General features: G+C 35.8%; 2 protein-coding genes across 2 annotated transcripts; one reads left to right on the top strand and one right to left on the bottom strand.

Annotated features, from left to right (window-relative positions):
* Nucleotides 1-319: 319 nt before the first annotated feature.
* EV154DRAFT_488946 (uncharacterized protein) lies at nt 320-4,631 on the bottom strand (the record flags this gene model as incomplete). Its single annotated transcript, XM_051599214.1, is given in 14 exon segments — nt 320-352; nt 443-497; nt 558-575; nt 737-811; nt 1,071-1,159; nt 1,179-1,358; nt 1,766-1,831; nt 2,136-2,465; nt 2,906-3,133; nt 3,276-3,371; nt 3,455-3,524; nt 4,280-4,350; nt 4,400-4,489; nt 4,617-4,631. 14 exon segments carry the CDS (start codon nt 4,629-4,631, stop codon nt 320-322), a joined length of 1,416 nt encoding a protein of 471 aa, XP_051450001.1.
* A 4,452-nt stretch (nt 4,632-9,083) lies between these two features.
* EV154DRAFT_534180 (uncharacterized protein) lies at nt 9,084-12,291 on the top strand. The gene has a single exon (XM_051604016.1). It carries the CDS (start codon nt 9,178-9,180, stop codon nt 12,208-12,210), a length of 3,033 nt encoding a protein of 1,010 aa, XP_051450000.1. The 5' UTR covers nt 9,084-9,177; the 3' UTR covers nt 12,211-12,291.
* The last annotated feature ends 2,725 nt before the right edge of the window (nt 12,292-15,016 follow it).

Here is a 15,016-nt window from a genome sequence, read left to right as displayed (position 1 = left end):
TGAAGACAAATCATTCACAGCTTCCATTTTCCTGGCTTGTAAAAGTGGCAGTTATGATATTCTATAATAACAAAACGTTCACAGCTGCCATTTTTTTTAAACGGACAAACCCTTAACCTTTCTTTTAGACCCATTCTTTTATATTTGGTAGGCTCACATTTTCTTATTCATCGTTATTATTGGCAGTAAAGCACGTTTTATTGGATTGTTTATTTATATTTCAGTGGTGTATAGGAGGGTTTGATATAACTTTAACCTTTTTTTTTAGGTTTGTGGTTGTATACATGGCAATAAGATATACCATTATAATGCTTGGATGTTACTTTAGCTTATCTTTGACACTCTTAACACTCTATAAAGGTATTGTTAGAAAATAATAATATTGTAATTAATTCTGCATTTTATTACCAGCCTTAAGTTCTTATGTCGATAATTATTTGACCGGTGGTGTTCCTAAAATGTCCTCGTTTGAGTGAAAGGTACACAGAATAAATAGTCTATATTTAAGCAGTATGATATCAATAAGAATAAAACATAACTTTTTAAAGGCTATTTACCTGTAAAGATAGAACCGTCTATTGATGAGAACCATTATCCATGGAAAATGGTTATATTATACAGAAGTGCTTTAGTTTGATCAAAATAACGAAAATAGGCTAAATTTTTATCTAAAAAAAACCTCCCTTTAGTTTTTTATACAGATTACATGTCATTGCTTCAGTCATTGCAAACATACCCAATTCGAACATACTTGTTCACACCTTCCGTTATTTTGAAGGGGCTACATACCCTTACCATCGTTATTTGAAGGCTATTCATTTTAAAAGATAAATAAAAGTAAAAGAAACAGAGAAAAAATTGTAAGCTAAAAGAACGCTAAATACACACTAATAAAGAAGCTAAAAACCAGAATGGACCAATCATGTCGACCAGACACGACTATTATCTTCTTCTGGTTCTTTTACGTGAAGGTTCATTCGCTACCTCTGGTGGAGGAGAAATGTATAAAAATAAAGTATCGCATATGAGTATACATATATCATGCATGAAAAACAATAAAAAAAACCTACAGCACGTCTGCTATGATGGGGGACTCATAGCGACCCATATCTTCGAAAGCGTCATTGATAGAGTCTGAACTATCGGGATCTTGTTGATTCTACATTTTTTTTTTTTACCTTGTTAACGATATTGATGAAATAAACCGCATAAGAATTTTTTACTGTTACCCTTCTTCTGTGTGTCTGGTTGTCACTTTTAAAGCTCTCCCTTAACAAGCTTTTGGCACACCACATTCTCTTACACTGGTATATTTTGAACCCCTTGTCATTCGCAAGTTTTTCCAGGCGCAACATCTTCTTTATAAATAAAACTGGTTTTTAAAATAATAAAAAATGGCAGTTTGTTACCATTTGCTTCACAGGCGCAAAAAATCATTTTGTATACGGTAAGCCATCAAATTCGGATCAATATCGCATCAAATTTTTGGCATATACCAATCTAATTTTAACTTCGAGATAGTTTTTATATCATCTAAACTACATATTGACCGTTCCAGAGATGTTTTTGAAGCATTTTTGTTTTTTTATGATATTATGATCATTTGTAGCAATCTTTTACTCAAATCTTATTGGCTGGGGATATCGAGCAAATAAAAAAAATGGCAGTTATGTTTCCATTTAATTCACAGCTGCTGTTATGTCCGCCATAGTGTATCTGGAAACAAATTCTATTGCTTCTCGCATCAAATAAATTCAACATATACCTTGATTGATCCAATCTTTAGGTGAGTCGTATTAATAAACTTTTTGGAGCTCGATTCATCAAATAACTGCCGATATTTAGAGGAATATAACATCAATTAGTGAAATAAAGCATCACAATACTAGAAGTTACCCAGACTTTCGTCGCCTCCCGTACGTAGCGCCAAACGAATTTGTGTTGCCTGGAATTTAGAAGACTGGACGTATATGCACCAGCAAGAAGGGGTTATACATGATATGCAAAGAGGACGAAAATATGGTGAATGACAAAAGTGAGCGTTTGATCCCCAATATGAGGAACTTTAAGATACTCGTGTGGAATAGATCATGTTAATGGAAGATGTGCAATAAAGGTACGTAAATATCAATTACAAGTGCAGATAAATTTATTCGAAATAAATCATTCGAGCCTATGCTTTTTTTCAAAAAGATTATGGTCTGTGTCAATATCCTTAATGTATCTTCGGATTGTATTGTAGGTATATGTAGCTTCGTTTTTATTTTAATATCTTGTAAATGTATGTCTAAAGAAAATACAACATTGTAGTCATAGTTCTCTACCCTTCCAAAATGGTCAACAATATCCTCATCACACAGACAAATCAGAGCAACGTAGTCCATAGCCCAATTAAATTCATGTTGAGAAACTAAAGTTTGATCTCGTTTGACAGTGAGTTGCAGTGGACAAGTATTCAATTCAAACTAATGAAAGATTATCTTGTATTCTTGTTAGACTATATAATGGCTTATTTCGTCAGAACCTTGTGAGAGTGCAAGTTGACACATTTTATTGAAACGCCGACCACGTAACACTGTCTGTGCCACGACTTGCGCACCTTCTTGAAATATTTTCGGTCCATCCTTTGGCAATCCCGATAAATCTATGGATATAATGAATGTATATTCAAAACAAGGTACTTCCACAACAGGGGAATCTATCAGTTTGACCTATCTTTTTAACTGTCAATCATTGATAGTTTGCTTTGATCCTATTATCTTAAAATCACTTTAGGAAATCCTGAGTCAAAAAATCAAAATCTGGTTTGGTGTACCTGGTCTCTGTAACGTAAAGCTTAAGGTATTGTTGTAAGACGGTATGTGGTTTCAAAGGCCTTGCTTCCTTGATCATTTCCGCGTATTACGTTGGATATTATTCCTGGTGTAGGGTGAAATGGTGTCACTTTGTCTTTTCCCAATCCACAACAGAGTTGAAACCTGCCTGGGTCAAGACCAGCTTCGGATCTTTCTTCGACCCACATGAATACCTTACATTCAGAACACATCGTCATCATTCTTCCCAAACCATGTCTACTGGGCAGTGTTTGAGTTTGTTTTGCTTGATTTATAGTCTGGTGGGCACGATTATTATTCTGGCGGCACAAAAGGCTAGTTTTTCTTAAATGCCCAAGTTGTTGACATGTTGAACAGCGGACAATTCTTTCTTGGACTGGCTCAGAAGTTGAAATGAACTAAGGTTCGTCTACCTCCATGTCCTATTGGAATCAATCTTACTTGAAATGCTTGCAAAAAATTTTCTTTTTGCTGTACCCCAGTAATTGAGGCTGGGTTATTTAGTGCATTGTCATGGTTATTCAATGAAGATGGCACCTAAAAAAAAGTCAGTATTTTCAAAAAAAAAAAAAAAAAAAAAAAAAAAAAGAAGAGATGACTACATTCGTATTTAGGTTTACTGGATTTAGAGGAACATCTAGGTGGGATCTACGACCATGACCTTTTTGACCACAGGACGCATAATTTGCACTATTATTTGACAAGTTTTAGAAAAAAATAAAGGGACAACGTTGATACTATGAGCTGTATTCTTTGGTTGAAGGGTTCACCCCGCACCCCCAATTTTTTTATCACTCCTAAAAAATCGCGCTGTTTAAAAAAAACAAGCATACTGTTTTTTAAGATATTAGCGCTTTCAAGCTTAATACTATTAGCCGTATTCTTGGCCCATCTATATGGGACGAAAGTTTGAGGAAAATTGAGCCAAAATGGTTTTCAGGTGTGACTGGGTTTTTCTAGAGCTAGATAATAACTGGGGTATTTGTTGACTTAATTTTTTCTCGAACTTTCTTTCATTTCTAATAATTACTCATTCTGAATTCTTCTTCATTCTAGGGATCACTCCTACGCTTATTGATTAATGTGCTGTTGCCATCGGGGAATGCGTAATCTGGTAAGACTTGTATGGGCTGAAGGATGCGCTGACGAACGGTTATTCTTTGAAAACTCTCTCCAAGTCGACTTTGGTCCGTTGAGAATTAATAGACTGTAATACTTAGTAATGCGAAGCTGGTTACAAGCACTTTAAGCAAATAATGCGTTTTTTTGCCATCCTACGTATTAGCTTCTTAATTTGCTGAATAGTTCAAACGCTCTCTTCAAGTCGATTTAGGTCCGTTGAGAGTTTATAGGCTTTTTTTTTTTTTTCGGTAGTCCTATGTTTGCTATCAGTATTTTAAGCGACTAACGCGTTTCGGTTCTCTCCTTCATATTGATTGCTTCACCAGGTGCTCCCGCTTTTGTTAAGTACTCTGCATATTATATTAATCATTACAAAACGAATAACTTTTTGGTTCTAATTGTTAGGTACAAGATAAGATTGAAATCCTAAGAACGGTTTATACCCTGTAAAAGAAACCAAAGCGATATATCTGGTCTTCACCAAAACGTCCTGTAGTGCTGGGAACAAACATTACATAGGTAAATACCTCCCTCTTTAAAAAACGTATAAAACATTGAATTAAATTATAAGTCAGTATCCCATATCAGCTTCAAAGGATCTTGTCAAAGGCATCCACACGTTAATTTTGGTCTGGCTTTTCGCTCTCTCAAATTATTGACCTTTTCAATGTCCATTAAATTTCGCCAATCTTGGATTATCAACTCCTCAGTACTTAATGTTACCAATAAAACAAACCGCCTCGTCCAATTATATAGCTTAAACTTATATTAGTTCTTCCCATGCATGTTAACGCGTATAAATAGAGTGCACGTTTTTATGACAAAAACATTATTCCTTCCCCAAGACAAAATTATCACCTTTCCTTTATTCTTAATAAAGAGTTTTATTTCAAACAATTCTTGAAATGTCGCTTATCGTTCTACTTTATAGTGTCTGCATATTTGTTCATGTGTCTATTCTTAATACAATAGCCGAGACGTAAAATAGTCTTGTGGTCATGAACTCCGATGGTTGCGGTTTGAAAACTATCCTGCAAAATGCTTCATATTGTTATTGAAACGAAGCCAGACCATCGTCTTTGTAACACATGTTTCCTGTTCTCTTTCTTTTGTCGCACATGTAAATGTTGAACATGCCTATTGTATCCTGTCCAACGTCTCTGCTCCAAATAGTTTATCTCCGTTATACCTTCTACTTGTGAAAAACATTTAACATCCATTGTCTTTGTATCCTTGTTCTTAAAGTCTGTTCTATAACAGAAGTAATACCAGCTCATGTCATCATCTCTATCTATGTCCGATGCCACAAATATGTCTCGAACTCAATATGACTAAGATTCTGTCTCGTTAAATTTGATCTCTGAACCCTCGCTTACTAGTCCTGTCAACTGTTACAAATAAAGGCAAGTTTATTTATGTGTACTTCTGTAATTAAGATCTTATACATTTTCATTTCTTCTTGAATAGATTGTTTTTCGGCTTTCATTTATTTTTAAACATATAATAAAACTGTAATATATATATAATTTTTGTCATCCTTGTTCTCACCTAAATAACCATTCTGTTCTGCTCTTGCCCTAGCCTCTGTTAGGTATCCTCTGCACTAGCTGTGAGTTCCACATAATTAACCCCTTTTTTTAAAATACTATATAGTTAGCCTTCGAAGTTCACTGATGAACAAAAGCACGTGATTTGAGGATTTTGAGATAATACACTTGTTTGGTCATGACGTCCATCACAAACTGTGTTTATTGTATCACGCTTCAGACAAAACCCCTTTTGATGAAGTTAATTTGATATACATAATCTCCAAATTCATGGCTTTCACAATAAATTCGGATGGGTGTGCCTTTCAGTGCATGTGTTAGAACTTGATTTTGATTATGTTCATCTTTATGTCATAAAATGATACGTTTTCGGCTCGAGTTGATTTTAAAAACCCTTACAGGTCTACACTAAATAAAATAAATTCATTTTAGCTTTAATGCTTTCATGAATATACCTTTAAAAGCGATGTTTCGCAAACGTATTACAGTGGAGGTACTCCGGTCTCCAATTATTATTAGTATATATAAAAATATGAATAAAAGAGAGCCAATCCCAGAGAAACCAGATAAAATACATGTATATAATTGTTTTTTCTCAGACATAAATTATTTCAAAAATCACATATAATCGATAATATATTTAAGGGGTATGACAGAATGAATGTAATTAAGGTTATTCACATTCTTTATGACATGCCGCATGATTTTCAAATTCCAGAAGCTGAAAATCACATACAAATTCGGGTTTCAAAGCTTAAGCTTAATTGTACATAGCGAACCTCCATTTTCGTATTTGATTTTTTTTTTTTTTTTTTTTTTTTTTTTACATTTTTGAATTTACTATTTGGGATGTCCACAGTTTCATTGTCTGATGACGAGGCATCACAAAGCAAATCCAGCTATTTTTGTATATACAACAATTGCTTTAGAATTTATTGCTTAGTCCAATTACTTTTCTTCATCTACTTAAATTGAATAGTTTTAAGATCAAAATAATAAATTAAATCACTGCAATAAGTACGACAAACACGTTGCCCAACTGGAACTGCAATTCTTTGGTCCCTCGCAAGCACATCAAACTATTTTTCAAAGATTCCGATTAAGGACATTCGATTTTTATTTGTGAAAGTTTATATTTTTTTATAAATAGAATCTGTTAAAATTTTAACAATAAATATGAACGTATGCATATCTTCAGTGCCAAAAAATCAGAATTGTCCAAATGAAGAAGTAAAATTTGTATGCCCAAAAACCTTCTATCAGATTATTTAATGTCCAAATCCGATTTATTTTCCAAGAAGAACATTTTATTTTTATCGATTTTACTTTCTTTTTACCATCTCCATTTTATTTTACAGATAAGAGTTTCCAAAATTATTCAAGTGCTGACTTCATCAATGGCCAAAGCCCACACCCTCCTGTGGTAAAAGGCCAACCCTGCGTAAACCCTCCCACCGCAAATTTTTTTTCCGGTAGAAGTATTATTTGGACCGCGAAAAAATTAGACCAGAGGTCGAGGTACACAATTTTGTACCTGAACCAGCGGTCGCGGTAATTATTTTGTACCTGGACCAGAGGTCGCGGTCCATTTTTGCATGAAAACCGACCGCTACTTCCAGTTTCTGGCGAATGAAAACATCATAAACTTATTATTTAATGAGATCGTATTGGAGGATATTCTTTAAATGTTTATTAAACTAGGGCTTTAACCCTTGCAATACTACACAACCAGGTGTAAACTTTAAAATTTCAAGACCATTTTTTTCCCAAAAAAAAAAGTAAAAATAGATATGAAAATTGTTTCCTTTTTGGTTTTGTGGTTTTGTTTACGTTTCCTTGCTGTACAAACAAAACAATAAAATACAAATACAAAATACGAAAATAGTTTTTTTTTAAAATTGCCTTAAAAAGCGAAATTTTTTTATATAAAAAATTGGCCCACAAAATCAGAAACCGGCAAAAAGCGCCTGTTTGCCCCTCGGGGCTACGCAGGCCGACCAGGCAGGCTATTCAGCCTTGACAGACAGGGCAGACCACGTAGCCCAGACAGGCCACGTATGACACGTATAGCAGACAGTGAATTCAAGCTAGAAAACCCACGCAAAACTGATTCTGTTTGAGCTGAAGCTACGGAAAAAGGTATTAATGTGATATTCAAGTGTCTGTGGTAGATATTGTACTTACATTTTATCCGTGCTTAAGCAGTATCACGAGCTAATTTATAAAGTGAATAATGTGTTTAGTAAAATGGATAATGATTAATGTTAAAATTATAGTACCTTGTATGAAGCTTTACGCGATATATCTATTGACAAATGAAACGCGTTATGTATTAGTTTAGGATGTAAAATAATCACCAAGATATTACTTACGGTATTTCAAAGAGAAAAGAGCCTCTAAAAAATAAAAAGGCGTTTGTTAGTGATATATTATTACAGGGAAGCACAGTACAGAATAAAGTATACCTTTATAGATACACATCTTGAAAGTAAAAGGGGATAGAAGATTATATTATCGCATAAGTCATGAAATAGCTACCTTTTTCGCGTTTGACTTTGATTAAATTGACTGTGAGAAAAGAATTAGTAGAATGCCTTATGATAGTATTGTTAAGACAGATGTTCTATGACATACCATTGTTCATAAGCATCATAATATTACAAGCAATAATCACGCGTTTGTGAAGACACGCCACGGTTGAAAAAAAATACGTAAGAGAAAGAAAAGCGACCTAAGAAAGTTGGGTTGCGTGACAAAATATCGTTCCGCAATGACGTTTGTAAATTATTGCACCAATCAAATTGACAGCTTATGTCCGCATAAGCTAAGCATTAAACACATATTTTGATCTGAACGATATATAAACCAAACACAATCCCCAGAGTGCACTTTATCAAAATTCTTTATTTTATTATAAACAACTTACTTTAATTTTAAAGCACTATGAAAAAAACACCTGGAACAAATAAGTTCCGTGCAAAACCTGCTTTACCGCCTCAGGAGCAAACGTGTGTGTTATGTAAATACAGTACAATCAATCGACACTCTTTTAAAGTGCATCAAAGATCAGGACACCACTTAGAACTTCTGGAGGCGATTCAGTCCAATCAAGGATCACTACCTGCCAATGACATCGAACAACAGTAAGTGAGCGTCTTCTTCAATTTAAAAATAGTCAGTTTGTACTTATCATTATTATTTTTAGGAATACCTCTGACGAACAACCTACTATCCCGCTAAGCGAATCTCGTAGTTCTGATATGGAGTCCATTGAAAGGTAAAGTTATTTAAGGCTGTTAAATATATTCAAATTACTTACATCAATATACATTAGACCAATCCAACCTGAACGCACTGCCGAACCATTGTCTGAACCTGCAAATGAATTTGATGGAAATCAATATGATGATTATGATGGTGACGGTGATGATGATGGGCGTGATGATGGTGAAGAAGAATTTGATGGTGGTAATGCCTTTGACCATTTCAACAATGATTTTAACAACGGAGGGGAATCTGATGATGATAGCGAATCTAATGAACCTCCCGTTCCTGTTAACGACGTCAACAACGGCTCTAATGGTGATGGTGGTGATGATGGTAATGATGAATATCTTGATTTGAGTGGTGATGTCAACGACAATCCAGCATATCCTTTCAAAAATGAATACATAATGCATGCCCTTCTTTTCTTCAAGTCTGGTAGCTTTAAGTATTCAGAAGTCCAAATCAAATCAGTTCTTGATTTTGGTAAATATATGGCTGAAATTGCAATCAAAGAGTACAGAGCTCAACTAGCTTTGGATCCTTCTGATGTTATTTATGATTTCCGTGGCTATCCCACTCCCCACAGCGTTTCCAGATTTCACAAATCCAAGAAAAGTTGTATACCTTGTTTTCCTCATGCTCCCCATTGTGCGAAAGATGATAACGGCGGACTTCTTGTCGAACCTACTGAACCTGCCACATCAACTAGCGCATCTGGTACTGCTACAGCAGCTGACGCCTCTGCTCCTGCTCCTGCCTCTACCTCTGCTCCTGCCTCTACCTCTGCTCCTGCCTCTACCTCTGCTCCTGCCAATACCTCTGCTCCTGCCACTGATCCTGCTGCAACAACAAATACAACTGCTTCTGCACCCGCTGTTCCTGTTGTTGTCGCATCAAAGCCTGACTTGTTTCTCAATGATGTATCTGAACACCTGCGACTTCTCGTAGGTAATCCCTGTATGTCTGGTTTCCTGTCAGATCTTCCTGATCGAACACCTAACCAACGAATCAAGCTAAGTCAAGGTGAAAAGTGGAATTGTGATAGATTGTTTGAGCATCCCATGATAATTACTGGTCCAAATCTTCAACTCTGGGTATCGGATAAGGTCTCTTTGCTGTCTGAGAGCAATATTCCTCTTCGTGATCGCCATTATTTTAAAGTGGCCAAGATATTCCAAATATCAAAAGTTGTGAACGTTGATTTGTATCCAATTAAACCCGATAATAATCTTGAAATGTGCTGTTTATACGACATCCTTCTCCACTGTCCCATAACCGACCTTGACATCAATAATGTCTTTCGTGCCGAACATGAATCCTTCAATGCATTTACCAGCTTACAACAAATAAATGGTGACGATTATCTTTGTTCTAGAGATGTTGTTGCTAATACTCGATTGATTCGCGCTCATCATGACATGATTGATACTGGTAATAAGTACAAGCGTCCACTGCCCATTAGATCACGTATAAGAAGCATAAATCCCAATTCGCCAAACTACCAGGTCGTTAGAGTAATTCCGTACAACCTTTTCTCTGATGATACCAGTGGTAATTCCACATCAAAATGGAATTGTTTCGATTCGTGGTCGATGAATCCTGCCGCTGTTCCTCTTAGTGTTGCCAATCATTATTTGAATCAATTTTTTATATGTGGATCAAATCGCCATACTGCTATGGAACAGTTGCCTTCCCTTGTCCCCGATTTAAAGAAACTGGAAACTGGTCTGCCGATGTTTGATGCTATTCTCAAGGAAGAAGTCTTTGTTGTTGCTCCTCTTTTGTTTATCAAGGCTGACAATCCTCGTCATGCCGAGGTTTCTTGTTTGAAAGCTTCAACAGCTACTTATCCGTGTAGAAAATGCTTCTGGTGTCGACATGCTGATGCTTTTGATCCTAATAGAATTACCACGGCCGAAGAACACATGTCAGTTCCAAGAGAAAAAGGTCACTGGATGAGTTTATTTCCAAGCGATGACTCGGATAGTACTGATTTCTCGATACGTGTTCGTAACAGACAGGGTGATTATATCATGGTCGAAAACTTGATGGACCTCGGCTTCAAGGAAACTGCTGGCAAAAGGCTTTTGACGTTGTCTTCTTGGGATCCTAGCAAGGATACACCGGTAGAAATTCTGCATGGCCTATGTCTCGGTTTAATCAAATACACGTTCAACAAAGCTGCTGATTGCTTTTTCAACAAGAAGCAGGTTGATCGCATTAGTATTTTGTGTGCAAAGTATGGGTCTAAGGCTTTTACCAATTTGTCGACGCATCTCAAAGGATACAAAAGCTTTCTTGGAAGAGACTTCAAACTTATGATTCAGATGCTCCCAATTGTTCTCAGAGTTGCTCGTGACCACATTGATTTCCTCAACCTTCGTAATGATCAATTCCACCGAATGGATAACGTTATTAGTACTTTTGATAAGCTTGGTGAGCTTTGCTCATTGTGTTATAACTGTGAAATACATACCAACTTTTCTGCCTATCTCGATTTATTGCGTCAATCCGTTGATGATACTGTTATTGCTCTGGATAACCTTGATCGTACCGTTGTTCCCAGTAACCGACGTACTCGTGGAGAGCCAGCAACAGCAACGACAACTGCATCAGTGCCCAGTCAAACTACTTCTGAAGAGATCTATGGTCTTTCTGGTGAACAATCTAATGGTGCTACGATTCCATACGCCAAAACTGGTGGTCCATTGTGTAATCGTTTAAAGACTCATTTGATAGTCCATTTGGTAGAGGATTGTCTTCGATTTGCTTCTCCTGTGCTTCTCGCAACTGAAAAGAACGAGCAATTCAACAAACACATTAGGGCAATTGTCATGAAGACCAACAAACAAAACCCTTCTCGTGATTTGGCTCTTATTAACGGTCGTGAGGTAATGCTGAGAAGTATTGCGATGGGTCTTGTTTGGGATAACGGTATGAAAACTCGTGGTAGTCTGGTCAAAGCGTGGTTCGATAGGTACAGTGAGGACATGTACTATTCTGCTAATCGGGAATTCGGCAGTACTGAATATATTGCTGGAAAGAAGATTGCTTTGAACATGACGGCTATTCTCGATGTTGACTTGGATTCTCTTGGGGCGCGTCGTCTGCTTGGAAAGGTGGTAAAACTTCGCGGCGATCAGGCTATTGTTGAGGTGTATGAACTTGTTCCCAGGCCAGCCTTCGTGATTCACGATGACAGTAGCCTCATTTCTGTCTATCAAGCTGACGAAGGTGGTAATCTCCTCACCAAGAAAACTGAAGAAATCTTGGACTTGCTGAAGTATAAACTGACTGTGGTGGAATTACTTGACATGTCTCAGGAAACTGAGATTGACACTGTCAAGTATTCTCTTATCAACAAGTGCAAGTTCGGTACTTTCTGGTGGCTCCATAACACTAATCGTTATTTCAAAATTTTAGAAAATGAAAGAAACTAATCATTTTGTTTTTTTTTACATGTCATTTTTTCAAAAAAATAAAAGTCTCTTCCATTTTGTTATCCAATAAAAATGCTTAGCTGCACGAATCGCTATCCTGACCCCCATAAAAGACGCTAAAGTAGTTTTCAAGGTGCACAAAACCTTCATTCAGTTGTTTATTTCATAACATCTGGCCTTCAATCACGTATTTTGTTTTTTCGCCCAATCGCAAAGTTTTATTTTTTTAAAAAAAAATTCTGACACGGGAATTTACTTTTTGGTGCAGAATTTAAGAAATATTTAAAGTTTTCAACTGGTTGTGTAGATGGTTTTTACAAAAAATAACATTGGATATAATAAAATATAACGAGCAAAAATAAGGTTCTAATTGTTTTTATTTAATAACGAAATAATCGGTGAATGATTTATACATGTATAGAAACTATGGAACACCTATTTGTAGGGATATGTGTACTATAAGGATGACAAAAAACATCACATAAACCGGACACCATGCACAGTAAAGTGTCGGCTGTCCTGGTAGTATATGGAGACTGACAGATGCAAAAGTGGTACCTAACTATGTATATGAATTACCTTTAATAAAGCGAAATTAAACTAATAAAGATTCTGTTATAAAATATAAACACGGTTTCAAGTTCTTTTAAATAGGCTTACACCGTAGTTGACAATCATGTATTTGAAGTGGACAGCAACCTTATAAGCACGCGAAAAATAGAGTAGTAAGTTAAGCCATAACAACCAGCGGGATATAACAATATGTCTGGTAACTTTTTAGTTCATGATAAGGATGTGATGTTTCCATGTACTTACTATATTTTTTAAAAGAAAATTTTGCTTGGGGGAAAGAAGGAAAAAAAATAAAATAAAAAACAACTCGTTTATATATAAAAAAAAAATAAAACCCAATGAGGATTAAGGTTTAGTTTAATCTTTCCCTATGAGGGCACTTGTTTATAAGTAATGCTGTATTGGCCATTCCTAGATCAGTTTAAGAAAGAAATAAATGTACTGTATTCAACAGTTCGTTTATTCAGACCACTCGAAACCTAGTTCAAAAACTTGACACTTGCCTTGTTACAGCATCGACTTATGCAGATACTCTATGTATGATGAAAGGTATGGAGTAAACTACTTTTTTTAATATACTAACATAATTTTTCACCTCTCATTACCGTTTTGTTCCTTGCACTTCTAAATAATTGATTGGATCATGTAAGAGGCAGATCGGATCCGCCTAATTCTCTGGTATAAAGGCTCGACTATCATAGAAACACGAGAGGCTTTTGGATTTTCAAAACTTTTCACATATATGACATATATGCCATGACGGCAACAAATGACAAAGCGAAAAATAACAGGTCGTCCTCATTTATTCGTCACTTCCTCAACTGTAGGTCCTTTTCCTTGATACTCCTGGATATTTTATGATTGCTGGGTATCCTTTAAAACAAAGATTCTTCAAGTTTTTTTTATCAATTGTCGCTATCAAACACTTCTGAATGATAAGTGTTGATGAGATCTCCGACTCATCTGATAGGAATACGATAAGAAAAAATTTCGCTAGTCCATCAAAGGTAACAACTTGTGCTTTCGAAAAGATTTTCCCGTAAAAACAAAGTCTACAATTTTAAAATATGTCCACATATGTTGAGGCAGTTTATGAAAAGAAGCTATTTTAACTCTTTATATCTTCATACATGTAATATATGTGGACTTTTTGTAGAAAAATTCTGTTCCCGCCTTTCAAACACTTTTAAATTTCTGAGGGTCTGTTTTTTTAGTTTTAAGTTTTTAAAGATGAGTCAGGCTTATGATGAGTTGGCAAAAACTCATGGTGTGTCTACCCTGACAAAGTCAATTCCAAGGTAAAACTCTTTAGTGAGAGTGAGGCAAAATATGTTGTTTTTGTTACTTGAAACGTTATGTCTTCCACCGGCTTATTAAGTTCTTTAAAACTGCCAACAGTTAAATATATTGTCAGAAAAGGAGACGCTTTTTCAAAGGACATGTTAAATACAGCAGGAAAAGTTGGTGCAGTGAAGTAAAAGATAATTTTTGGTTCCCGAAAAAAAAACACATGAAATAACATTTTTTGTGTCACACCAACTTCATCAATATTCTTTTACCCCTGGAATCATCATCAATAATAGATATATACAAATGGTTTTTGTAAAAAACTGATGTAGACATTATGCATCATCTATAAATTACAATAAACGACGTTTTTTTAATTATTTGTCATTTTTATGTTTTGCGGTCGCGGTCCAACTTCTATAATTACCAGCGGTCCAGATATTTCCCAAAAATTGGACCGGGACCGGAGGTTTCGGTCTAAATTGAATTTTACCGCGATTAAGTTTTACGGCGTCCGTCTGCTTCACTGATTAAGCTGGCGTACGTGTACATGTGCCATCCTATCGCCTGTACCTACCCCTTCTTCTGTAATTACAATCATCTTCCGAACACGTTTCTTCTGCCGGCCGTTATCCTGCTACCGAGCAAGCTCCTCCTGCTACTGCCGATCATAAACATCGCTTTTAAAGTTATCTTCATGAAATTGGTAACGATAAAATGAATTTATTTTATTTAGTGTAGACCTGTAAGGGTCTGTAAAATCAACTGGAGCCAAAAACTCATCATTTTATGACATAAAGATGAACATAATCAAAATCAAGTTATAGCACATGCACTGAAAGGCACACCCATCCGTAGTTATTGTGAAAGCCATGAATTTGGAGATTATGTATATCAAAGTAACGTTATCAAAAGGGGTTTTGTCTGAAGCGTGATACAATAAACA

The sequence above is a fragment of the Mucor mucedo genome, assembly GCF_025094135.1.
Source record: "Mucor mucedo strain NRRL 3635 chromosome Unknown EV154scaffold_319, whole genome shotgun sequence".
Taxonomy (NCBI): domain Eukaryota; kingdom Fungi; phylum Mucoromycota; class Mucoromycetes; order Mucorales; family Mucoraceae; genus Mucor; species Mucor mucedo.
This window is presented reverse-complemented; position numbering and strand designations above follow the sequence as displayed.

Coding starts and splice junctions, on each gene's coding strand:
- EV154DRAFT_534180 (XM_051604016.1), top strand. CDS start 9,178: ATGCATGCCCTTCTTTTCTTCAAGTCTGGTAGCTTTAAGTATTCAGAA.